A 25,238-nucleotide genomic window follows, 5' to 3' on the forward strand; every position below is an offset into this window, starting at 1 on the left:
TGGATGTTCTCACTTCCCTTCCCTACCCCCAACATTTACAGAAATTTTTGAATTGGCACTGAAATCCCATATTAAAAAAATTAAACAAATAGAAATCAAAGGAACGTTAATCCCAACACTTTCAGGAGAAAGAGAAACACTGAGCCAGTCCTAAGGCAGCTTTCTGCTCCTGACTGGGCCCTCTGGGAAGAGGTAAAAGCTTCTCCACTCGCTTCTGTGTTCCTTTCCCCACCCCCAGCTGATGTGGCTGCCTTTCATGCAGGCATCTGCTGCTGCTATCTGCTTCCCTCTGCTGTTGTTTGAGGGAATGGTTAAGAGCATGAAGAACAGGGGAAGTAGGTCACGACAAAAATTCAGAACTGGGAAAAAGAACTGTTCCTGGCTGGGAGAAAGCAAGTGGACTTGCCTTTTCCCCAGTGACCTGACTCAGCCTCTTTTCCACATGGCCACACTATAACCCTCAAAACATACTGCTGTAAGGGCATTGTGTGTTTTAGGATTAGCCAATTAATTTACGAACTTTCTATGAATGTACAGTTCCAAAACAGAAACCAGACCCAGCATTTCTGACACTAATCACATCAGCTGCTAACGTTGTTAAGTTCAGCTGCTAATATTGTTGAGTAATGTTGGTTCAGGTTGTATTCAGTTTCAAATGGAGAGTTAAACCATGTTTCTTTCACTGGCAAATTGGAAGAAGATGCAACAGCAGCCAGGGCGGGGGCTGGGGGAGTAGCAGCCAGCCAAACAGATTGTACAGCTGAGGATGGGTGGCCAAACCTGCTTCCCGACTGAGGAATCCTAGAATGGTTTGGGTTGGAAGGGACCTTAAAGATCATCTAGTTCCACCCTCGCTGCCATGGGCAGGGCCCCTTCCCCCAGCCCAGGGGGCTCCCAGCCCCGTCCAACCTGGCCTGGAACCCTTCCAGGGAGGGGGCAGCCACAGCTGCTCTGGGCACCCTGGGCCAGTGCCTCACCCCCCGCACAGGGGAGAATTTCTTCCTTATGTCTAATCTAAATCTCCCCTCTTTCTGTTTAAAACCATCACCCCTCATCCTATCCCCACACCCCCTGATCCAGAGTCCCTCCCCACCTTTCCTGTCCCCTCTTTAAGTACTGGGAGGCTGCTCCAAGGTTTCTCCAGAGCCTTCTCTTCTCCAGGCTGAACCCCCCCAACTCTCTCAGCCCGGCCCCCCAGGGGAGCTGCTCCAGCTCCCCCAGCATCTCCGTGGCCTCCTCTGGCCCCGCTCGAGCAGCTCCGTGTCCTTCTGCTGTTGGGGGCCCCCCCGAGCTGGACACCACTGCGGGGGTGGGGGGGGTGTCCCCACGAGAGCTGAGTAGGGGGGAGAATCACCTCCCTTGACTTGCTCAAAGGAAGCAAAGCTCAAAGCATATTTGTGAGTCTGATGCATTCTCCTGCTACCTTATTTACACAGATCTTCACCTTGTCCAAGTGTGAAACATGGAGACGAGTGGGGAGATCCCAGTAAGTGTGAAAATGGAGACTCATGCCAATACTGCCACACTCGCACAGAGCAGCAGTTCCATCCAGAGGTATAGTAACCTGCTTGCTCCATTTGGTAGCTGACTAGAAAAGCGGAAGCATTCCAGTCATATGAAGTAAATTAGTGTGCCAGCTGGGAGAGTATGTGGGCTGCTTGCAGTGTGGTCCTGGGATACAGAGAAACTGCATGTTGGAAGTAAGCTGAAATTCAGCTGCTTGACAGGGGTGCCTTTTTGTTAAGTAGGTCATATGGGAGGAGGTAAGAAACATAGGGGAAAACTCAAGTGTAAGAGCAATCTCATGTATGGGGTCCTTTTGAAAGCATGATGTGGGTTTGCAGGTGAGCATAAAGCATCTGTTTCCTCAAGGAAGAATTCTTGGTTGGTGATGATTGCACTAAACTATAGATATGAACCGGTGCTAAAACCCACCAAGCTCTTAGTTGTGAGCATGCCCAGAGCATTCCAATATCCTTACAGAAAGTGTAATTAATACCTTGTCCTAGTCTGCTTCATGTTACAGTGTTGAAAAGCTTTGTTGGGCCTGTATCTGCAAAGTAACCATTGTCACCGCCTGTCAAACTGGGGGGAAGGGGAATAATCCATTTCCTACAATCATTGTCAATGGTTTGTTATTTTCCTTGCAAACATGTGGCTGTAACTTTCTGTGCTGTTATCTGTCAGCTGTTTCCTACCTTTTACCATTTGTAATATCCATGGAGCTTCCAGTGAGACTGAGGGACTTTATGGCAAATGGTGGCCTTTGGGTGAGCTGACTTGTGATGGGTTTATCTTTGGGTGAGCTCTAGCTGTGATGGGTATATTTTGGTGTTTCTGTAACTATAGTGGGTTTTCCTTTCTTTGAAGCAAAGCACTGAAATGGTCACCCTGAACTCTGCTGGCCTTTGCGCCTTTTATCTGTGTTCCTATCTTGCTGTTGAGTCTCTTTGTAGTACTTTTGTACCTGGGCTGCCGGTCACTGTTTTTTCCTGTTCATGTCTTGTTTGTTTTTTTTTTTTTTTTTTTTTTTTTTTGTTTGTTTTTTTTCCCATCCTTAGATCTACAAATCCACCAAATGCAATGATATGCAGCAGTCTGGCAGCTGTCCCCGAGGACCCTTCTGTGCCTTTGCACATGTAGAACGTACGTGGGCTGCTTCTCTTGTCTTTCATGGATATTTGAGCTATGGAGAGTTTCTGGGCAAAATAGATGGTTTAAAGCATAGGGCCACTAAACTAGAGCTTCTGTGAAGGATTTTGTAAAACAAAGTATTAACTCTGGCAAACGCTATAAAACTGAGCTACTGTGGGAGGTGTTGGCAGAGCTGAAGGCAGTAGGTAGTCTGTGGGACTCAGCCCTTAGCTCTCACTGCACTGACTTGTGAAGTATCTCCCGCTGTTCCTCTCACTCGCTCAGTTCTCTGTATGTCAGTTTAAGAGGATGGAAGCAGAGAAAACTTCTTCTCTTCTGTACATGGATGAACTGTACCTAGCTAAGTCACAAAGTGTTGTATTTTAAAAAGCTGAGGATAAAATTGCTGATTATAGATAATGTATTGATCTGTTTTAAAAATTAAGTACTATTTTACTATTTACGAAGTTTTGCTTAGAGTTTAAATCTTTAAGTTAGGCTGGAGAAGAAAAACTGCAGCTTTTTTGTCTGCTTTTCCCCAAATCTTTTCTCAATAGCCCCCTGATTTATAGGGCATTATTTCAATCCTCCCTTTCATCATCTGTAAGCTAGTGATGCTATTTTGGTTGTGGGAGTTCAGTATTCAGGTGGGTACTAACATTCATAGATCAGTGGTTAGCTCCTGGTCCTATGGCTCCTATTCAGTTTCTGCACTCCATTCTCACTGCTGAATTTACAGCAATTAGAGCTGGTTACTCAGAAGTCAATAGATTGGCTCTGATACTGACTCACTATATGGCCTTGAGCAAATCTCTTGATACTTGATTATCCTTTATAAATGGTGAAATTAGTAATTGCTGACTTTGTTAAGGGATGGTGAGAATGAATTCCCTACAGGTTGTGCAGTTCCTTTTATAGGAAGCCTTGTCAACAAACAGTAATTATAGCTAGAGCTGTGGGCTATAATGGCCTAAAACACAGTAGTGCAACTACACAGTATAATCCAGCAAATTTGAGAGAATTAAATCTTGATAAAGAAACAATGTTTAGCAAACTCCCTTGTATATAAGGTAATATTTTTGTTCAGGAGATGCCTTATTCCTAACAATATTACTACACTTGATACTACTCTATTTTAAAGCCAGAGTAACATTCTGTGGCACTTAGGTCATTCCAACCTGGTTATTTACTGTGCTGTCTTATGGAACTGTATCTTTTAGTCATTTCCTAGCAAGGTGAATACTAAGGACCTAATTTAGTTAAAAATATCAGGATTTATTATCCGTTTATTGTATCTGCTCTTAGCGTGAGTTTTGCTGATCATTAGCAAGAAATGTGTCAAAACCAGTACTTTAAGGATATTTCAATACAGGCATAGTATCAGTTACATAGTTTTTGTAACAGATGCTGAGTTGTGTTAGATGTAAATACAAATCTACAGCATCTCTACCTTCCAAGCCAATGGCACTTGCAATTTTGTGTATGCCTTTCTATATGTGTTACTTTTTTCTTGGTAATGGTTTGTAGTGAGCACAGATGGAAACTTATCTCCCTCAGCTAATTATAATGCACCCATCAACTTTGTGCCTAGCAATAACGGGAGTTCTGCTTAGTTCAAGACAGCTGAATGAATAACACACAATTCATGCAGAGAAGATAATTTTGGAGCAGCGTTAATGGACTAAAGAGCAGCACAGTGTACAAGTGATGACAGTAATAATGTAAGGAATATTAGATAAGTAGTAGCCATTTGCCAGATAAGGTTTTTCCTTGCTTCTATAGTTATAAGTAGGTGCTTGTGGAAAGTTTCTTCTCTCAAGAATATCTAGATATTCTTGTTCCTAAACATCTTGTGCTCCATTGCAATCATACAGCTTTGCGTAACATTCCGTGTGCTTTTATTTCTTCCAGAGCCTGCTCTCAATGAAGATTTACAGCAATCCTCAGCTGTGTCTAGCCCAACACAGACAGGCCCTGTGATGTATATGCCGTCAGCAGCTGGTGATTCTGTTCCAGTCAGCCCTTCCAGTCCACATGCCCCAGACCTTAGCAATGTATGTAGCATTGTGAGGAAGCCTTGTCCATATTTTATAAATCTGGGTTTCTCTGAGTCACTGTACTTCTTTCTCCCAAGAAGAGAAATCTTAAGTGTCCAAAAGTCCAAAGGATATGGCATTTTTCTTTAGATCTCAGCTTGACACGTTTTAGAGGGATCTATTTGTTTGGAACATACAATTCAATGGCTTTAGTATTGTCCTCTCACCTATAAAATTTCTAAGCCTTCCTTTTTGTGCAGAGTTTGTTGATGTACTTTCAGGAAAGTGGAATACATCCGCACATGAAGTCCAACTCCTTCCTGTCTGGAGGTACATATTGGGCTTAGTTTCCAAGTAGTCTAATTAAAGGCTGTGAGCCAATAACATCTAAAGTACATAACTACAATTGAGTTTGTTTACATATGTAATCTCAGAGGTTTAGCCTGTGCATATTGTGTGTTGCATTATAGGATATCCTTGATTCCCTTCCTCTCCTACTTCTGGAGACAGCTAACTCTGGAATATGTTTAAGTAATGCCCCAGATTGTTGGTAGTACTTTATTTTAATTGTACATACAAGAAGGGAGATCTTTAGATGCTGAACAGATACACACAGATAGATAAGAAGCCCATGGAATGCTAGACCACTTCTTTTTTGCTGAGATTTTTTTTGTTGTTGTTGTTCATTAAGTCTTTCCTGTTTGCACGACTGTTGATAAGGTGTGTAATCTTTTCAAATGGTTGAGGTTTTGGGAAGGTAAAATGACATGAGTTTAACTCATTTGAAACTGGTCACAATGAGGTGAACTCATTTAGGACCTCTCTTTTATCTTATTTCCTCTCTGAAAAAAGAAGCTGATAGTTTGGCTTTGGAACTAATAAAAGCAACCTAACAGTTTAAAGCTCTCCTGAATTTATTTGCAGTTAGAATTCCGAACAGATCTTGAACAGTGTGGACATAATGTTTTCTCTCGCTAAATAACACTGTGGAAAGCAGTTAAAAACAAAACCCCTTCATCTTACGAATGTATCATCTAAATTTTCTGAAAACTGCAGTGAAATTGAAGATATCTTCCACTTAATAGACCATTTAGGTCTTTTCTATCTCAAGCTCTTATACAGTCTTTCCTAATCCTTGGATATATGCCAAATGGCAACACATGTCTTTCTGTGACTTCAGCACTCCACAGGGCATCTGTATGTAGCTTGCAAACAAATATGGCTTTGCTGGTGATCATTTTACATGATGAATTAATCAGAGAAAAAGGTCCCTCTAGCAGCCAGCCTCACGTGGCCTGTTCTGTTTTGTATTTGTACTGTAGGTGTGGAATAAAGCAGGAACTCTGCCAACTAGCCCCACCTCCACCACAGTGAGTAGTATCTTTGCAACTGTAGGGAAGCGTGGACAGCAGAATGTCTGTATAAAAATAAAATCAAAACATTGTAGGATGCTCCTTCTTTCTAATGCCAGCCTAGACTGTGCCACATTTGAAGCTGTGGTAACAGTAGCTGTCTAAATGATGTCTGAAGCACGGTCGTGCTTGCTAGTGCAGGCAAATAATTTCTTGTCCCAGAGAAATGGGATATCTGCATTGATCCAGATAGGCGCTTTCTCTAAAACTCGCCTTAATCTCCTTTGCTGCTGTCTGTGGCTTCATCTACAGTGCAAAACTAGCCTTGTTGCATGTGATTGTGATACCTGGTATTAGTCTAAAGTATGGAACTGTTGGAAATCCTTGTTTTTTTTAATGCAGCTGTTGATACTTGGTTTGTGCCTGCATTAAAACTTTCAGATTTCCAACTGGAAAGCAAAAGATAGTATTACACATAGATATGCTTGGTTGTTCTGACTGCCATAGCACCTTTCCAGGTTTCACACTACTACTCAGAGTGCAGACAGGATCCACTGTACCCTAAGGAAAGTGAAGAGAGTTTTGGTCAGGTTTGGAAACTTGATCAGTCACATCTGAGGCCTCAAAAAGAATAAATGTCACTAGAGCTGTAGGTTGTTTTTTATAATACTGCACTCCAGTACAAAGTAATGACAATAAAACCATAATCGTGGGACTATAAATCTAGTATCTACTGTAGCTTTTTTTGTGGTTTTTAATTACTGTTTACTGGAAGCTTGTATGCTTGTGTTGACTGTCAGTATAATCGATGCACAGTGAAGTGAATGAGCTCTTCCGTGGGATGCCTCTCCTCTTTGAGTTGTTGCTGCTACTGGCTGGTTGTACTTTCCTGACACTTGTTCCTTCTATTAGATTCTTTGTAGGAACAGCAGTCTTGGAAGCCCATCTAATATATGTGGGTCTCCTCCTGGTGCCATTGGAAAGCCACACAGCTTGGAGACCATTGGTTTTCCTCCAGACTCAGTAACAGCAGCCGGCAGCTACAAGAAAGCACCGGGGTTTGAGCGAGAAGATCAGGTGGGGGCCGAGTATTTGAAGAGTTTCAAATGCCAGGTTAGTAGGGAATATTGGCTGGAAGAGTTGTGGGGATGAGGAAGAATGAGAAACTGCCCAGTCTAGCTTGAATGGTTTTTTTTATTTTTCAAGGAACAAAAATGAGAAGGCACTATTCTCATTAGCAGTTCTCAGACCTCTGCTGTTGCTTTCAGCCTCCCTTTCAGTCTCTTCCATCTTACATCTGTTCTTGTCTGCCTGGTTGCCATCACACACTCAGTTTGTAGAAGTTGAGCTGCTGATTGTTTTCCTAATTCCTCACAGCTTCTGTCCTGTGTTGACCCTGAGTAGCTTCCCACATATCACTTCTTGCTCTTTCTTTTTCCTTATTTAGGTCCTTGCCAAGAGTTGCTGTTTCTTTTGCTGTTTTGTCTCATGGAATCTCATCCTTCCTTCTCTGTTCTCACTCCAATTCTTACCTTGGTGTCCGTGACTTGGTTTGTCTTTTGTTTTCACCATTCATTTCTTCAGTGTATTAAAAATGCCATATTGGTTGTCTCTTGCTTCTTTAGCTGTTTCATTCTGATCCCTGACTTTCTCCTGTGGCCTCTCTATTAAATTTGAATTCCTCATACTCATTTGAAGAACTCTCTGCAATCTTACCCAACCCACATCTCTAATGGCATTCCCTCTTAGCCCTTTTGGATATCCCAGTCTTGCCTTGCTGCTTCCTCAGTCTTCTTCTTGGTATTATGACTTGTTTAGACTGCTCCCTAAGCCTAGAACAGTCTCTTCCATCTCTTCTGCCACATGCAAGCTTTTCCACAATCAACTTCTTACTGTGATTTTTTTCCTTGATGTTACAATTTATAGTTTCTCTACACCATCTCTTCCAAGTCAGCTGAGTCCAACTCAGAGCTTGGCTCTCAATTTTTATTCCTCATTGGGTCTGTAATTGTAATAGAATAATATCTCAGCTTAGGGGAAGGAATAGCTACTTTTATGAAGGGGTGCCTGCAAAAATATTTCCTACAAGTTCTTTTTTTAAAAAAATATAAAAAGGAATAAAATTACCTGGTCTATGTTGCTTGAAAACAGAGATGACGAGAAGTGCTGCTTTCAACCTGGCCACACTTAAACTCCTCTCTGTAATATTAAAAAAGCTAGCCTTAATAAGCTTATACTACTGCGTTAGTATTGCACTGCTGTGAGAAAACAGTGGAAATATCCTGTCCAGACAGGATCTTGCATAAAGTAGTTGGATTTAGAAGCAGACTCTGTGGGTTTTGTTTTATTTATTTTTACAACTTTGGGAAAATGTGACCAAACTTTGCAGTAGGACTGGTCTTGAACACTGTTTAGTCTAATTAAAATGATTTAGTGACAAATACAGATTAAGCCATATGCATGTATGCTTTCTTATAAATGCTTTCATTGTCTTGCTTAACGTGGATGTAGCTTAGGAAATTGCAAATTGATGCAACACGTCTTTGGGGGTAAAGAGCAGACCATGCTGTGATCCTGGCACCTCTTGCAGGCACAGCAGCTTGTAGCAGTTGTTTAGAAACAAAAGAAGAAACGTGCTAGTTCTCTATTGCCTCTGGTGCAAAGGAGGAGTGAACCCAAAGCCGAAGGACTGAGAGAACCCCTGTTTCCTGCCAGCAGAGGCAGGGTGCCAGGGAGGCCCTGCTTTAGAGAAAATGGGCAGCAGGCCTAAGCCAAGGAGAAAGGGGATGGAGCATGAATAGGACTTTTTAAAAGGAGGGCCAGATGATGAGCATTTATGTCTGAAGTCCAGGCTGTGCTACAAAGAGACTGTATTCAGGTAGCTTCTTACTTATGTAGCTTTAAGCAAAAGCCTGTGTTAAATGACTGGAATAAATAGCTATTAAGATGTAGAGGGAAGTAATCACAGTTGCCTTATGCTAGCCTTCTACAGACAAAATTAGGTGTCTCATAAGTGTCCTGATTTAATTTTCTTTTAATGTGTAATTACTTACTTTTTAAAATTCTCTGTAATTCCCTTTGGTGGCAGTGGGCACCAGAGATTCTCATATACCCTGTAAATTAGACCAATAATTAGGCATTTAACTTTGTTCACTCGTATTTGAAAACTTAAGAGGCACTCTGGCTCAGCTCTGCAATAGGCTTCTCATTTTTCCTCTGTAGAATTAGCACAAATAGTTTCTGTCTTATTAGAATGAAAAATGCAACTTCTATGTTATTAGGTTCCACATAGTTTGTGGTAAGGCTGAGCCATCAGTTAAAGCTAAAAATACTTTTCCCGAGTCCCGAAAGATTTAGCAAGCTGGAAAAATGTTGGCTGCACTGGAATGACTTGAGTGCCACAACCAGGCGGTGTTCCTAAGTCCTGACACACAGTACAGTAGGTTTCTTCCATGCTGGTCAGAAAACATTCAGCTTCACTTGTAATTTATGTCCCGTTTTCTTTCCTGACTGCAACAGAGTGAGCTGGAGAATTTCAGCCCGCCCTTTGAATTTCTGTCCTGATGTATGCACTTTTTAATGTTATTCAGAGTTAAAGGAGGCTGGCTTAGTGGTGACAGTCGATTTGCTCTATTTTTCACTGGTGTTACATGAATTCGAGGCAGTATGAATTGGGACTAGCTTAGAAATGTGTTCACTTTTTTCCTCCTTAAAGAAAAAAAAAAAACCCTTCCAGTAAGACTTAACTGCACCAGAGTCAGCTAGCTACATTGGCAGGAAGCCTCTCAGTGGGGGGGGCATGGCTGGGTGTATGCGTTCAATTTAGCTGCTGACGTCTGTTGATAGCACATTTTGTGTTCAGATGAGTGTCAAACAGGGTAGGGATGTGTTGGATAATCTAGCAGGCGTGTTATCAGACACACACAGATGCACTAACGTAATGCATCTATTGCACACAAAGGAAAACAAGCCTGTGATCAGTTCAGTGGTAGTTTTGCTGTGTGTAAACGCTCTGTATGTTGTTCAGGGAAGCGTGAGAGAATAGTACCCACCACAGAAGGATCTTTGTGTCCATATCTCAACTGTCTATTTGCCAGGCTTTGACCTCCCCATCTGCCCATAGGCGTACAGCTGAGCAGAGAAAATTATTTAACTGAGTAAAACCAAGGGAAGAACTCTTCCACTGCTCTTTCGCCTGTCTGGTTATGTCATCCCTCTCCAGCAATCATTTATTTTTTTCATAAGACTGTTTGAGCCAAAAAGTCAAGGCATATCACTTCAGATCAGTGTGGCATCTCATGCACTGCTGTCATACATCATGCCTGAATCTCCCCTGCAGAGATGGGCACTGCCTGCATTTGTGGTAAAAACAATCGAGCGAAATGTATGCCTGGAATATGTCCCTGATTCAGACTGGGGGGATTGGAGAGCAAGTAAACAAGCAGCCCTTACTTTCAGCACTTTTTTGCTCCCCCTGTGTGTCCAGGGGGTGTGACAGATCTCCTTGTGCCTTCTGTAGGGAGCAGCGTGAGAGGAGCAGAGCAAGGCCTGCAGAACAGACCGTTACACACTGACAAGCTCATGGGGCCACTTCCCAACTCCGGTTATTGTAGCTCAGAATTGACTGATATTGTGAGGCAAGAGGGTTGCTCTCTATTATGGGTGTAGTTCTGGAAGGTCCTTAAGCTGAATTTTTAGGCTGGATAGTGGAATTCTAAATGCATGTTGGTGTTCATGCAGCTCTGCAATTCCAGACAGCCTTGACCTCATGTTTTATAACTCTGAGATCTCTATGTTAACAGATGGGAAAAGGATTTTTTTAAAAAATCAGTTTTGATGATGTTGCTCTTAAAATTGGTTAGTTATCACTGTATTTTACTTTGCAATCTTAATTGGGAGCTGGAAAAGTTTGAGGGAAGACATAATCTACATAATTTCCCCAAAGCTGAAAAATGTTTATATAATTTAAAAAACTATAGTATGCCTCCCACCCTAGTAGGGATGATGAGTTACTTATAGCAAGGCAAACTAAGAACCAGAATCGAAAATTAAGACATCCTTTGTGCAGCAGAGGACTTATAGCAGTACTGAAGGCAAATGTAGTTGTGACAAGTCTTTGCATAACTCTAGGGGTGATGTCCTGGTATGTAGAAAGCAAATTACTTAGAGTGTTTTCAGTTTGCTATGCTTTCCCGCTCTCTGAATTCTCTAGTGCCCAGAGCAGGCTGTAAGAGAGGAGGGGACTCTGTTTCCCATGGCCTTTCCAAAGCCGGCAGGCAGCCATTTTTAATTTCACTGCTAATTCCTCTGCTTATCTTTTGTTCTGTTTCTTTACTGCAGCAAGCAAAAATGAAGTCCCACTCACTGGAACACAGGAGCCAGGAGCAACCTTTGTTACAGCCCAAACAGGTACGGTACTGCTGGCAGGGCTCTGAACCTAGCTCAGTGCCTGCACCACCACAGACAAGGACGTGAGAAATCTCTGTGGATCCAGACAACTCTGCAGGAAGTAAATGACAGTCCAGACACCATTAGGGATGCTCAGTTTGAGGGATTACTTTATGAAGATGGGATGATTTGCAGGAGGTGTTATTTGTAAATGGCTAGACCTGTGTGAATTCAGGATAGATTTATAGGCCTGGACTGTGCTGGAGAGAGTCTCCAAATTACAGAAAATTGAGCTGGAATGGATCTCTAGAGTCATCTAAGTTCAAGGATTTGGCAAAGAGAATTTAATATCAGGTTCTAAGTCGTGTGCTGAACTAAGTCTGAGTGAGTGATTGTGTGACCCATCCCTATGATTGCATACAACCTGTGGGTCACAGGAGTTAATTCTGGGGCAGTCTGAAGGATGTTTGTAATGCTGGGGGGGTGGGGGTGGTGGAATGGAACAGAGAACAGTTGGCAGAAATTAAAGAAAAGCTGTTAATCTCTCCCCCACCCCCAGCCCAGTAGTAGCACCAGCCATCTGTCAGGTTGGAAGCAGACAGGAACAGGTTTGCTGCTGATCTTTGGCTCATTCCTGCATGTTTCTGAAGGGATTCTTCTACAAAGATGTTTTATTTCCTACCTCTTTCCATTTTAAAACTCTTGTTTCAGGACATACTGGGTATTCTTCCAGTGGGAAGCCCACTGACATCCAGCATCTCCTCTAGTATAACCTCCAGTCTGGCTGCAACACCACCAAGCCCTGCCGGCACCAGCAGTATACCAGGCATGAATGCCAATGCCCTTCCTTTCTACCCAACCAGTGACACCGTTGAGTCTGTCATAGGTAACTTTGCCTTTTTTACTTAAGCTAATAGGGCTTCCTCAGACGTGGATCACCAGGTATGAGAATTGGAATAGCGTGGGTGTTCCAGTGAACTCCAGTTTTTCATCTCTGTCAGTGTTGGCAGATTCCTGAGGCTGTAAGCTTTTTCTGTGACTGTGATACATCTGATGTTTTCTGCAGGTCATTATGGATGAAATTCACCCACGGGACCAACAGAAGGCCTCTGAGCCACTTACTCAGAATGTCAGATGGTGTAAAGGGCTTTAGTTTTAGGTTTGTCAGAGTGACAAAGAGGTCTTGGAATAGGCAGGAAATCACAGGGGCACTTTCCACAGTTACAACCCCCTTACATTCTAAATGACAATTTTATAGCTACCACCAGGTAGATTGTACGGACTTGCCCTTCCTAGAGTGTAGGACAGGGGCTGTAAGGAAAGAGTCCAGAGAGTGGAATCACTGAATCAATCCTCTTACATAGGTACAGGTTTTTTGGTTACCTGTTTTTTTTTTGTTTTTTTTTTCTTTTTTAATGTAATGTTTCTGAGGTGATCTCACTAATTGGTTAAAAATAATAATAGAAATGAGTGGGCATGTGTGGGATGGAATTATATTGATCATGATTAGCGATGAAGCATGTTCAAATAGATACAACATTTGAAGACATTCATAAGCTTTCTTTATTTTACCCTATCTTTGAACCTCAGAGATGTTTTTCAAGTGTTCCCTTCTACTGGTATTTCTTTTCCGAGTGGCTCTTCAGCAAAGTAGGGACAAAGCATAAGCCAGACCCAGACATGTCATAAGCAGGTGTTACTGCGTATTATGGACAGACTTGAAAGAGCAGTTTGGGGAAGACTTATGGGAACTGCTGTTACTTCATCAAATTTTTGTTTTCATATAACATTTGGGAATACTTTGAGACAAAGATACATCAGATCAGGCAAAAGAACCTGAACTGAAAAGCTGCCCATGACACTTCTGCCAAACCACTTAAGAACAGCGTTGCACAGGGCGGAGAGTAGGGCCGTGCAGACTGACAAATAGAGAGCAAAGGCTCCTCTGCATGTAGGCTCTTTGGGCCATCCTATCTCTTGAAGTTGTTGGTCCTTTATAACATAATTGGTACCTCTGTGTCTGGCAGAGTCTGCCTTGGATGACCTGGACCTGAATGAATTCGGAGTGGCTGCCCTGGAGAAGACATTTGACAGCAGCACAGTGCCCCACACGAGTGGCATCATGATAGGTACATGAAAGCAACAGAGCTTTCTTTATCTTCTGCCAAGCAGTGTTGCCCAGTCACCTCAGTGGAGCCAGCCCAACAAAGCTCTAAAACCAGTCCCAAAACATTGGTTAAAACAGCAATTATAACAAACTCTGGCAACCGCCGAGCATCTTTGAAGTGAAAGCTTGCCCTTATTGACTAGCAGAGCTGAGTTCTTGCCATTGGGCCCAGGTGTCTTGGGGATGTTTCTTGAGACTGAATGGGACTTGCTCGATTTTTTTTTTTTTTTTTTTTTTTTAAGTGTGCAAGTAGACTCTAGAAGGCATCTGATACCTTTTAAAACAGGCCAAAGTATAACGATTTGCATCTTAAGCAGAAAACTCTCCCTAGCAGTAACAGGAAACTCACTGACCTGGTAATGCTATCCATCTGTCACAGAGTGTCATCATGGTCTGCTGATTTGATTCCTGTAATGTCTGTCTCATTTTAATATGTGGAGGTAGGCTAAGGCCTCTTCTACCTGTCTCTAATGAGTGTCCAGGGAAAAAGAATAGCTTTCTGGAAGTTGCTGTAGTTTCTGGCTACCCCTGCTGTGTAAGGCAGGTTTTGAATGAGAGCTAACTTTGGTGGTCTGAAGGTTTCCAAGGGAACTACACTGCCTGGAGCTGTACCAAGGTAGGATAGGCCTGTGGAAGGAACCCTAAAGAATATCACTTCCACTTCCCTGCCAAAGATAAGAGCATAGTCAGAGAGTTTACTGTGCATGTCTGCTGATAGCCCTGCTTCTGCCGCTACCCATCTGCAGTGGCTTAGAAATCCTCCACACTGCTTTTCCCTCTGTTCGTATCAGGTCTGGGTGTTACCTGGTGATCTTCTAAGAAGGGAGATCAGGAGAGAGTGGGGAGCAGGGCCGAGATCTCTCTCAGTCTGTGCATGGCAGACAGAATGACCTCTTGTGTAAGGGAAGTATGATGTCTTTGGATGGCTTTTGTTTATTTGTTTTTTTGTTTTTTTTTTTTTTTATTATTACCAATAGATCCAGGCACTTAAGCAAGTCTAAAATGACTAAAGCCAGTCACTGAGTTTTAGTGGTTAGGATCCTGATCCTGACCTGACCCAACACGATAGTCTTCTCACTACAGGTCGTTTGGAAGTATTAAAGGCAGAGGCACGTGGTTTAGAAGTGAATCTTACATTACAAGGTATTTCACCAGATACCATATTCATCTTCTCTAGACTGATAGGGACTGCACTCTGCTCAGAAAACCTTTTGTTGCTTTGGCCGATGAAAGAGTGGGCCACTGAGCTCTGGAGGGTCTTAACCTATGTATTTCATGGGACAGCAGCTTCAGTGCTCCTCTTAAAGGCTGAGAGGGGAATGGAACATGATGAGAAGCGGAGGGAATCCCGAGGGGCTTAGGAAAGAGAAAGGGAAGCTAACACCTTCTGCTCTGAACTCCTGCACTGTGCTCTGGCCCATACTTCATGGTCACACATAGCCATCCTCTCTGTGTGTTCTTTGTCCAGGTGGGAGTTTGCTGCAAAGTTCTGCTCCTGTAAATATCCCCGGGTCCCTTGGAAGCTCTGCCTCCTTTCACTCTGCCTCTCCTTCTCCACCGGTCAGCCTCTCATCGCATTTCCTCCATCAGCCCCAGGGACACTTAAGCCAATCAGAAAACACATTCCTGGGGACATCAGCTTCTCATGGATCATTAGGTAAATGCACAGTGTGTGTGTCCCATGTACATGCCTGTCTGTGCCATGTAAGTATTTTCTTTTTAAGTTAGCTTTAATTTTAATGTATTATTTCACTGCTGCCATTTGTTATCTCTTCTTTCCATGAGAACAGCAACAGTACTAGAAGCTGCTTTACCAAAAATCATCTAATACCTTGTGAACAGAGGAGGCTGAGAAAAAGGGACAGATAGGTTAAGTGACTTGCTCTGACACCTTTCAGGGAAAAGAGCTCTGACTTTTCCTGCCAACAATGCTGTGCTGAGACTTTACATAAAACTTGGAGTTGGGTCCTCGGCTTTGCTTATTTAAGGTGGGGATTTCAGTTTGCCCTTGGGACTGCTTGTCACATTGGCTTCTGGGGGCTGTAGAGCAGGCTTGGGTCATTGTACTTTTTTTCTCCTATTTGGCAATCTGCACGTAGTTTTGCAGTATGGACTTTGCAAAAAGTTACGGTCTTCCAGCTTTGTCCCCTTTGCTCCTTCCCCACCCCCCCACCCCGCCCTCCTTGAGGATCTGTTTCCTGTATGAGGGACTGTGAAGGGAAAAGAAATTGCTTTGGAGCTTCATCTGTATCAGACAGAACTGGGAACTGAGGGGCCAAATCTATTTTATTATCAAGATGCCGGGTTACCTTGAGAAATAAACCTGTTTGGGCTCAAAACTACAGTGACACTGGCTCTGCTCGTTTGTTAGGAACAGCAAATGTTAGTTCTCTATTGATACTAGACGTAAGTGTTTTTCCAAATTTGAGATACACTTTAATGTTTAATATTCAGCTTAAACTAATAAAATGATTACATGCTTTTGTAATCTATCTCTGCATGCACTTATCTGTGTAACTGCATCCCTTGTTTGCGTAGGCCAAACCATCCTTCCATGCCTTGCAATTGCTGTTTGTTTGGCTCTAACAGCTTTTACAATTGTTGTAATAAGAAGAGAGACATGAGAGGGCGTCTCTGCTGTTAATTAGTGTTGAAGTTGGCTGTTCATCCCAGTTTCAGTAAGAAAAGGAAAATTTGCTGATAAGGCCTGCAAGAAATTCACAAATGCATCAAAATACTTGAGGTGTAAGAAAAAAAAAATAGATATTTTCCTGTAATGCAGCAAAACTATTTTTGCTGAGATTTTTATAAAATACTTAAATAGTAACCTAGCTGTTAGGAATCTGGAATCTATGTATTCCATGCAACTTGCTGATGCACGTAAGTTAGTGTGTGTAGTTATTACTTATTTGTATTGCAATTGAGTTAAAAATACCTAGTCTTGGGCTAGTTCCCACTGCGCTAGATGCAAAATGTGCAGAGAAGGCATTCCTGACCGAAGGGCCTTGCTACTTCCAATATGAAATGAGAATCACAGGTGCAAAGAGGGAGTAAAAAGGAACAAGATAAGCTTGGTCAGCATTATGGCAGAATTTGTGGCTTGCCAGCATCCTGCTTAGTGCTAGATTCCCTTTCAAGAAGACTGAAGCTTTAAAAACAAGATGTGAGTTGAAGTTCCATTAAAACTTCTTGCCCTTAACCAAGCATGCTTCAGAGCAGCTGGCACAGATCTATGGTAAGTGGCCTGAGCCAGTGAAGAGCACTTGTTGCTCTGTTAAATGACGTGTTAGTGCACCTGAGCTCTTAGTGAAGCCAAGTTACTATTGTTCAACTGTGGTTTTTTGTAACTGTTGGTCTTTGCGGGTACTAAATGGAAAGTTAGCGGTGTTGGGTTAGCCGTCACTGAGAGGCCATTGGCCTCAGGCCATGCCTGCAGACACCATCAGTTTTGCTCGTATAAGATCAAAATTATCAAACACAACTAAATACAGGAATGTCCACACCCCATGATAAGCACCACCGAATGAAAATGAGTGCTGCATCAAACTAGTGCCTGTCTTTGTGCGCAAGAGTCCACATCACTCAGTAGCTCTGTCTCGATATGAGCTTTTTCCTACTAGTTCTCCCCTGAGTGCAAAGTGTGGATGCTTACTTTGAGTAAAAATATTTTCATTATTAAAAGAGTACAAACCTTGGAGTCTGTGAAAAATAGCCAGTTTTGTTTACAACTGTTTTTCTACTGCTTTGTCTCCCAAGCCTTGAATTTCTTTCCGAAAAGAGAAGTTATTTGAATAAGCTAAAATAGGGAAGTGGTTAGTTAGTCTTCCCCAGTGCCAATCACTAGCTTTTTGCTAGAACTCTGCAGGGGATGAAGCTGATGTATATACTATCACCTCCACTTGTTTATAAACAGGGTTTTCCAGTTAGTGCTGTTTCTTGTATATGCAAACAGTGATGAAGTTGGTGCATTTTAATTTCACTGTTTCAGAAGTGAGACTGCTTTTCTAAGCATCAGGCTGAGGAGACAAAAGCAGAAGTTTTCCTGGGGTATAGTGTGAGAGGAACCACTACCTGGGTTGGCTGCGTGAACCAATCTGTTCATGGCTGGGCTGCCCAGAAAAGTGGGAAGGTAGTAAGCAGTTCAGAGGCTCTCATACGAGAAGGAAGATTCAAGCGGGTAGTCAGCTCTTCTCTAAAATCAACGCTTCTAAAAACAACCAGGTTCAAAAGTTGCCTCAACTCAGTTTCTTGGGTCTTCCCTGTATCATTAAAGATGAGGCCTAATGGTGTGAAGCTTCCCCTGTAAAGTCCCTCTGTGGTGGATTCCCGGGTCCTGGGGATAAAAGTAATTCTTATGATCATCTTTTTCCTATGTACACATTTTTGAATCCTGGATTTCACAGGGTTAGGGAGGAAATGGGGAAATTGCCAGCACCTGTGACATAACCCTCTCTATTTCCCTGTGAAACAGGTTTAAATGGGATGAACAGCAGCATATGGGAACACTTTGCTTCGGGGAGTTTTTCGCCCAGTACCTCACCTGCATTTCTGTCAGGTCCAGGTGCTGCGGAGCTGGCACGGCTACGACAAGAACTGGATGAAGCCAACGGCACAATAAAGCAGTGGGAAGAGTCTTGGAAACAAGCCAAACAGGTACTCGAGCAACTACTAGGAAGAGGGATTAGTGAGTATAAAGGAGTAGGAGAGGGTTGGCCTTTAACAAAAAGCTTTCCAGACATGAAGGTGATAGAAAGAACTGTAGGTTTTGCAAACAGACGCTTGAGCATTCTTATTCTCCCTTCTGCCTTGGAAAGAGGGTCTGAATCACTGTGCCTGATGTGTTCAGATGCTGCAAGTGCAAGGCCAGGTGTCATAACAGATGCACTGAAGTGCTTAACAGTCATATAGACCTGCCAATTGACTTAGATCTGTGACGATTTGCTGGTGTGCAAAGTTCATCCACTTAACAGTGTGAGCCAGATATGTAGAACCACAGCCCAGCCAGATGGGGTATCTGGAATGAGCAGTGCTTTGAAGGAAAGCTCCAGGGATGTTTGAATTGGGGAACAGGGCAGATTGGACAGAAAATGCCTCGGGTGAGAAGTATATGGAAATGTATTTTTGCCTGGGATTCTCTCTTGGAGGCTGACTGAGTTTTCAGACTGCTTCTTTTACGCACTTTATTGGAAATGTGTAGGCTTGTGATGCTTGGAAAAAGGAGGCAGAGGAAGCAAATGATCGCGCCAACACAGCTAACATGGAATGTGAACTGGCCCGGGAGCAGAGGGAAGCCTTGGAGCTGCAAGTGAAGAAACTGCAGGAGGAGCTGGAGAGGATCCACACAGGCCAGGACCCTCAGTTTCTGCGTTCTTTCTCTGACCTGGAAACGCTCTCGCTCTCTTCACTTTACACCCTACAGAAACAGCTGCGGGCAAACCTGGAGAAAGTCGATAAGGTGAGTGCCAGGGATTTGCAGGGCAGGGCTTTGCTCTCCCTCTGCTCCTACAGAGCGCAGCTTTTTTCCCTTTTCTTTGATAAAGCCAGAAATCAGAATCCTATTAAAGCCATTACATGTGGATGTAGCCAAAGTGAGTTTTAGCCAGCTTACAGGAAAATACCTACCTACCTCTTCTTTGTGCCTGAAATACAGAATTTAAGTCAATCAAAGCTGCTCTGTTGATCCTAAAGGTCCTAAAAAGACACCATGCTGGGCTGCTTTGCTTCTGCCTCAGAAGATGAATGGGCAGATAGCTGCAAGTCCTTCCCCAAACTGCGCCAGCGCAGAACGGGAGCCTGTTTGCTTTGTGATTTTGATGCTTATGTTTTGCCCTGTCCCCCTCTCTTGCAGGCGGTATTTCAGATGCAGTCAGTGAAATGCCTTAAGTGTCAGGAGGAGAACCGGGTGGTGTTACCGTGCCAACACGCAGTGCTGTGTGAAACGTGCGCCGAGGAGGGCGAGTGCCCCATCTGCCATCCCAACAGGCCCCACTCTCTCCAGTCGTGACCTTCCAAGGACACTTGTTCTAATCATATCGTATAGAACTTTTTAACTTTATACATACGTACATATATATATGTATGTGTACATATATATATGTATGTGTATATATATGTATATATGTGTGTGGATGTGTATGTTTGTGTATGTATATATATATGCACACACATGCACATACACACATAAAACAAAAATTAGTTGCAGAGCACTTTTTAATATTTTACATCCCGTATCTAAACTGCCCCTCACCCGTGGCCTCACTAATTCTAACTCTTGAGGAACTTTGAGAGCTGTTTTTAATACAGATCAAAGGGCCATTTGCAAAGAGTCTGTGTTTCTCCTCTTTTCTATTTAGGTAATAACAAATTTTTGACTATTTCCAGAAGGATTTAGAGTGGGCAAGAGGGGCTTCCATGTGCTTTCCAGAGGAAGAGTTGAGATCACGGGGAGGATCAAGGTGGATTGAGAAGACTTGTTCCTGTCTTCAGTCTCCCTGCTCTTTCACTGACCCAGCTTGGTTAAAGCCGTCCTCCCTGATGGAAGCTCTGCTGGGTGCCTGCCTGGTGGGCCTCACATTGCCGATCTCTGAATGTGCAGGAACTTTGTCTGTCATTTAATCAGCAAAGTTCGCTTTTTAAATTTTTTTACACTCTTTGTATATTTGTATGAAAAGAAGAAAAGTGGGGAAATATGTATTGGACCTAGAGCAAGTCAAGCCCCAAAATCGAGTGACTAGTGTTCATTGCTGATACAGCTAAAATGTTTCAGGTCTGAGCAGCCTTGTGTCAGCTAAAGCCCTTTATGAAAGAAATATGGATGCAGAGGTTAGTTCTCTCCAGGCACCCCTTTGGTGGCTGTCTAGAGCCTTTTTACTGTTTCAGACCAGATTAATTTTGTTTTAGCCACAGGAACCCGATTCACAGTCGCTGCTGAAATGGAGGAAACAATTCCAGGTAGTCTGAGGACACTTTTGTTGAGCAGAGTCCATGTTGTCCATGTCAGCACCTCAAGGATGGTTTGTGGACTCCTGGGTCCAGAAGCCCTCATGCTAGAGATCATGCATGCCTGTGGTGACTGAGAAAGTCCAGTGTGACAAAGAAATGCCACCAACTTAGACCTGTCCAGTAGCTGAGCTTTCCTGTGATTTTCTTTACCAGTGTGTCCACTGGATTTTTACATCGGGTGGATTGCAGTAACCTGCTGGGATCTCAACCAAAAGGCTGCTCGGTTGACTAAACATTTTTATTTTGCACAGGGATGCTGCCTGTGCTACCCCTCCCTGACCTGGAAAAGCACTGGAACCTCCAGCAGCCCACTGTTGTAGGAAAACTGAATTTTTACCGGAGCCTCTCAGAAAGCTTCATATTTAATACAAAGACGTAATTAGGTTTGCTTCCATAATTCCACCTTTCCTTTACACGGAAGGCGTTAATATGCATTCCCAGATGATCTCTTAAGTGCAGCTCTGTGTAGTTCTTTTTTATGTTTTTTCCCATTAACTTGTTTTTGGGTTTTTTGGTAAAAATGCTTTTTTTCCATGTGTATTTTATTGTAACTAGCATCAGTTTTTTAATTTTTTTTTTTTTTTTTATGGAGAGACACTGTTGAGTGACTATTGTGGCTATGTTGTTTGGTTATAGCCTTTGAATGTCTGTGCCATGGGGCAGCGCATCTGCCTTGGTCTGATCTTAAGGAAAGATCTTTTATTAAAATACATGAACATTTCTTTTTTTAGAAAAAAAAAAAAAAAAGAAAAAAAAGTGGGGGGAGGAAGAAAAAGCCCAACAAAGATAGAAATTTACTAAAAAGTTTTTGTAACTAACTTAAATCATAGGAAATAAAGTCTTGAATCAGGTCTTTAATATTTATAAGAACCAGAGCTGATCAGCCTGTTTTGGCTATTGGTTTGTAACACTTACTTTTTATTAGCGTGGTGGTTTATCTGCTCTTCTGCCGCCCCGTGGGACTGTTCAAGGTGACACTGCCTTTGGCCAACCCTCTTTTTTTCAGAACTGTCCGGCACCCGGCTGTGTGACTGCATCTGATTCCCACAGGGGCTCTTCTGTGCCCCTTCTCTGCAGATGACACTTGTCCCCTGATGGCAGCCTCGATGGGACTGCCAGTTGCGGTGTGATGCAGGGCTCTCGGGTCTAGAGGGAAAAGAGGTTTGCTTTCAGTTTCCATGGGGGCACACTGTTTAGGCAGGTGGGATAGAAGGAAAATTCCAGGCCAGAGAAAGCACGTTTTTCCCTTTTGAGTAAAACAGTTTCTCTGTTTTAAAACTTACACTGAAGGACCAAAGAATTCAAAACTTCACCCATTTGTGGCCCTTAAAATTTAACTTTCCATTGCCACAGTGCACTCATGGCAGAACAGCCTGAAGGAATTAGCACTAGTCCCTTCCCTTGCCCCCGCCCCGATGTATCTCAGCACTCTCTTTGCACAAGCACATAGGCTGTTTCTCACTTTCCTCTGATTCTTCAAGAAACACTTCCTAAATTTAGGTTTCTATGAATTTGCTGCTTTAAGAAAAAAAAAAAAAATATTTGAAATGTGAATTATTTTCTTAAGCATCAGATGGAAAAGAGAACTTCATCTTTAAGTATTTTGTGAATAGGTTTTGGGGGCCACTTCTATGACAATTTCATAACCGAGTGAGGTGGGAGCAGGGGCAAAGGGCAACATTTCTGACCCATTCCAGCAGTTGTTGCTGCCTGCCCTAGGCAGGAAAGATAAACCGTCATCACAGCACTGCGTTTAAGGCTTAAGAGTCTCTAGGGTCAGCTTCTGTATGGTGTAAAAAGAGTCTTGTTGAAATAAACCTGGTGCTAAGAAGTACAGCCCCTGTACTATACTGTCAAGCTTCCTTCTGAAGCAGGAACTCCCTTTTACAGGACACGCAGTAACACATCAGAACCAAGGGGGCTTTTTTGGCCGAGTCACGCTTCAAAATGAAGTTTTGGTCTACAAGGCTTCTTGACGAGCAGCCCAGCTGGCTGTTGCTGAACAGCCATGAACAGGTCTGGGTTCTGCCTCTTCACACAGACTCCTTATTGGATAATGACATTTTCCTCCCAAAATTTCTGGGAGCTTTGGAATTGTCGACCTGGGTGACTAATTGTGCAGGTTGGACACTTCCGAGCTAAGAGCTGGGGGCAGGGGGTCTTAATGGTGTTGTGAAACCACAGTATCTTAAAGGTCAATAAACTTTTACATTATTATGGAAAAACAATATAGAAGCAGATGGCTTAAGACAACACTATCCTGGGTAGATAGATACCAAAAAGCAAGGCTAGAGCTGTAGATGATAGCCAGGAGCTGAAGAATTTTGGCATCGCTTTGGGCTAAGAGGACCACACTTAGATCATCTCCAGCTTTAGAGGATGCAGCCACATGCCAGCTGTGGCAAAGGCACGGTGGCACAGGAGGGACTGGGGGAAAGTCTCAGAGCTGGAGCACAACTTTCCTTAAGCAGATCCTCCCCCCTCCACGGGGGTTGCTGCAGCTGATCCCCTGCTGAAGGGTTTTACACTTTCTGTACATCTCCAAAGCTGAACCTGAGCCACTTGCAAGGCTTGTGCAGCTGAGACAATGAAGAGAAGTCCTTAACCTGTGAGGAAGTCCGTAACGCTGAACGGACTCAGTAATTCATTGCTGTTCCACCAGGCTCCGAACCTCCTCTCTTCCTCCTTTTCCCCCATCTGAGAGGGGAGAATATTACCAGTGTTTTCCTCCAGAATTATAATAATCCTTGGAGTGATGGCCAACAGCAAAATAGATGTTACTGATGTAAAACCTAGTATTGTAAAGGTGAAGTATTCCTGCAAACTAGTGACTGCATCGGAGAGATTTCTGGGGCTTCCCCACTCCGTAGCTTCCAATGTTAAAACAAAATAAATACAGTATACGTTTTAAAAAAAAATAATAATACACACTGCAGTATTTCTGGTGGCAATTCTTGACCAGTCCCTTCCCCACTTTCCCCAGGAGGAAGGGCACTGGACAGAAGCGCCCCTAGTCTGTGTAGAAGTTGGCAGAATGGTGATCGGTGGTGTGTAAAACGTGTTGTTGATTCCATGTATAGAACTGTGATTTCAGCTGTCGTTCTCTCGTACTCTGTAAATATGTGTTTTGGCTGTCGGAAACCTGGTTTAGACTCTTTTCTTGGCAGAGTGAATTTGCATGTGGGGCTGGAAAGAACTCAATCTGTGTCACAGTTTCCAAGGGCAGGATGGATTTTTTTTTTTTTTAGAGGACAATAAATTTTTATTTTTTTGCTAAGAAAAAAAAATATATATATAATAAAGCAGTGTGTGCATGTGTGTGCGCGCATGCGTGCCCGGGGTGTATGTGCAGCCCCGCGCCCTGCTCTGAGGACTGGGGAGGTGTGGACAAGTCTGTGCGGTGAAGCCCTCAAAATAACAGATCGAATTAATTTCTGTGGCCACTTTTGCCTTCTCCCTTTCCCACGGTCAAGAATAATTTATTTCTGAGCTCCTGTCTGGACCCGGCCCCCCTTTTTCAGGGGGGGTATGCCCTTCATCTATATGATCGAGGTGCAGTGGAAGAGGGCGGGAGTCGATGCGGTGTGGTTAAGTGAGGCAGAGACTCTTTTGGAAATGGCAGAACCGCAAAGAGTGGTTTTATCACCCAGATTCTTGGTCTGGACAAGAACTTATCTCCTCCTGCAGGAGCCGGGCTGGGCAGAGGGGAGCGCTGCCTGTGCCCGTGTGTCTGTCCAACTGCAGGGGTTACGAACGTTTAAGTGGTTACATATATGGTTTTATGTGTTGGCACCCAAAAGAGCATGCCTTACATATGGATCCAAGAATTACCTTTTATTTTTGGTCTAATTAATGCTTCAAAGATCCATCAAACACTTACCCTTGGTCCAATCACAACAAGAATCTGAATCACCCAATTTATCTAACAGATTATTAGTAATGCAATAAAACTGGTAGATGTAAGTGCCTGCCCCCTTCCCCCTTGTGTTGCAGCAGCCTGCCTCTGTCCAGGTTCTTTACCAGGATGATGATGGGGAATTCTTCCTCAGTCTTGCAATTGCTAGGAGCTGGTTTTGTGTGCTTCAAGCCATATTTTTGAATGCTTGGGCTATTCCCCTCCTGGTCCATGGGGTTAGTTACGCTCTGATTGTTTAAGGTTTATTAGTCTTTCTCTGTAAATGGTATGATTTCTTTTGGGGTGGGAAGAGACCCACACAACTGCCGGGAATTAAGCTAAAACACCTTGGATGACATAGCACATACAACCTCAAAACAGAGGCAACCTATGCCACCTGCTCACTGGAACATGCTGCCTGGTGCAGCATGGGTGATGGTCAGCCCAGAGCAAGTTAGAGCGCAGCAATTCTTAAATCTGCATCTAAAACTAAGCTAAAAAACACGTTCAAACCCGCAGCCTCATATAGCTAAACCTTGCAATAAAGCTTGAGGCAGGTTGCTAGCAAGTTCCAACACCAGATTGGCTGCTGAGTGCAAGCAGGGGTGTTCCTCTGTCTGGGAGCAGTAGCAGCACCCTGGCTGAAATGACACCCTGGGGCAGCGTCTGCTCCACGGCAGGGACCCTTCCCCAGAATCATTTCTCTGCAGAGCTACAAGGAGGAGCTGAAACGAGTGAGTTAGGCCAGCAAATGGCTTCCTTGT

At 43.3% G+C, this 25,238-nt stretch overlaps 1 protein-coding gene across 8 annotated transcripts in view; it reads left to right on the forward strand.

Annotated features, from left to right (window-relative positions):
• The window catches only part of UNK (unk zinc finger), a 46,024-nt gene extending 22,304 nt beyond the window's left edge, over positions 1–23,720 (forward strand). Inside the window, exons 6-17 of one of the 8 annotated variants that reach the window (XM_042802288.1) lie at positions 1,437–1,554; positions 2,562–2,646; positions 4,546–4,688; positions 5,993–6,040; positions 6,935–7,135; positions 11,363–11,431; positions 12,122–12,296; positions 13,438–13,539; positions 15,046–15,234; positions 18,049–18,230; positions 18,775–19,032; positions 19,426–23,720. In XM_042802288.1, the coding sequence (XP_042658222.1) occupies positions 1,437–1,554; positions 2,562–2,646; positions 4,546–4,688; positions 5,993–6,040; positions 6,935–7,135; positions 11,363–11,431; positions 12,122–12,296; positions 13,438–13,539; positions 15,046–15,234; positions 18,049–18,230; positions 18,775–19,032; positions 19,426–19,581 (1,726 nt within the window). In that variant the 3' untranslated portion in view covers positions 19,582–23,720. The remainder of the gene's footprint in view (positions 1–1,436; positions 1,555–2,561; positions 2,647–4,545; positions 4,689–5,992; positions 6,041–6,934; positions 7,136–11,362; positions 11,432–12,121; positions 12,297–13,437; positions 13,540–15,045; positions 15,235–18,048; positions 18,231–18,774; positions 19,033–19,425) is intronic. The other 7 variants (XM_042802292.1, XM_042802289.1, XM_042802293.1 and 4 more) reach the window with 7 other exon arrangements.
• The last annotated feature ends 1,518 nt before the right edge of the window (positions 23,721–25,238 follow it).

Source organism: Tyto alba, unplaced genomic scaffold, assembly GCF_018691265.1.
Source record: "Tyto alba isolate M040663 unplaced genomic scaffold, T.alba_DEE_v4.0 Super-Scaffold_39, whole genome shotgun sequence".
In the NCBI taxonomy this organism is placed as follows: domain Eukaryota; kingdom Metazoa; phylum Chordata; class Aves; order Strigiformes; family Tytonidae; genus Tyto; species Tyto alba.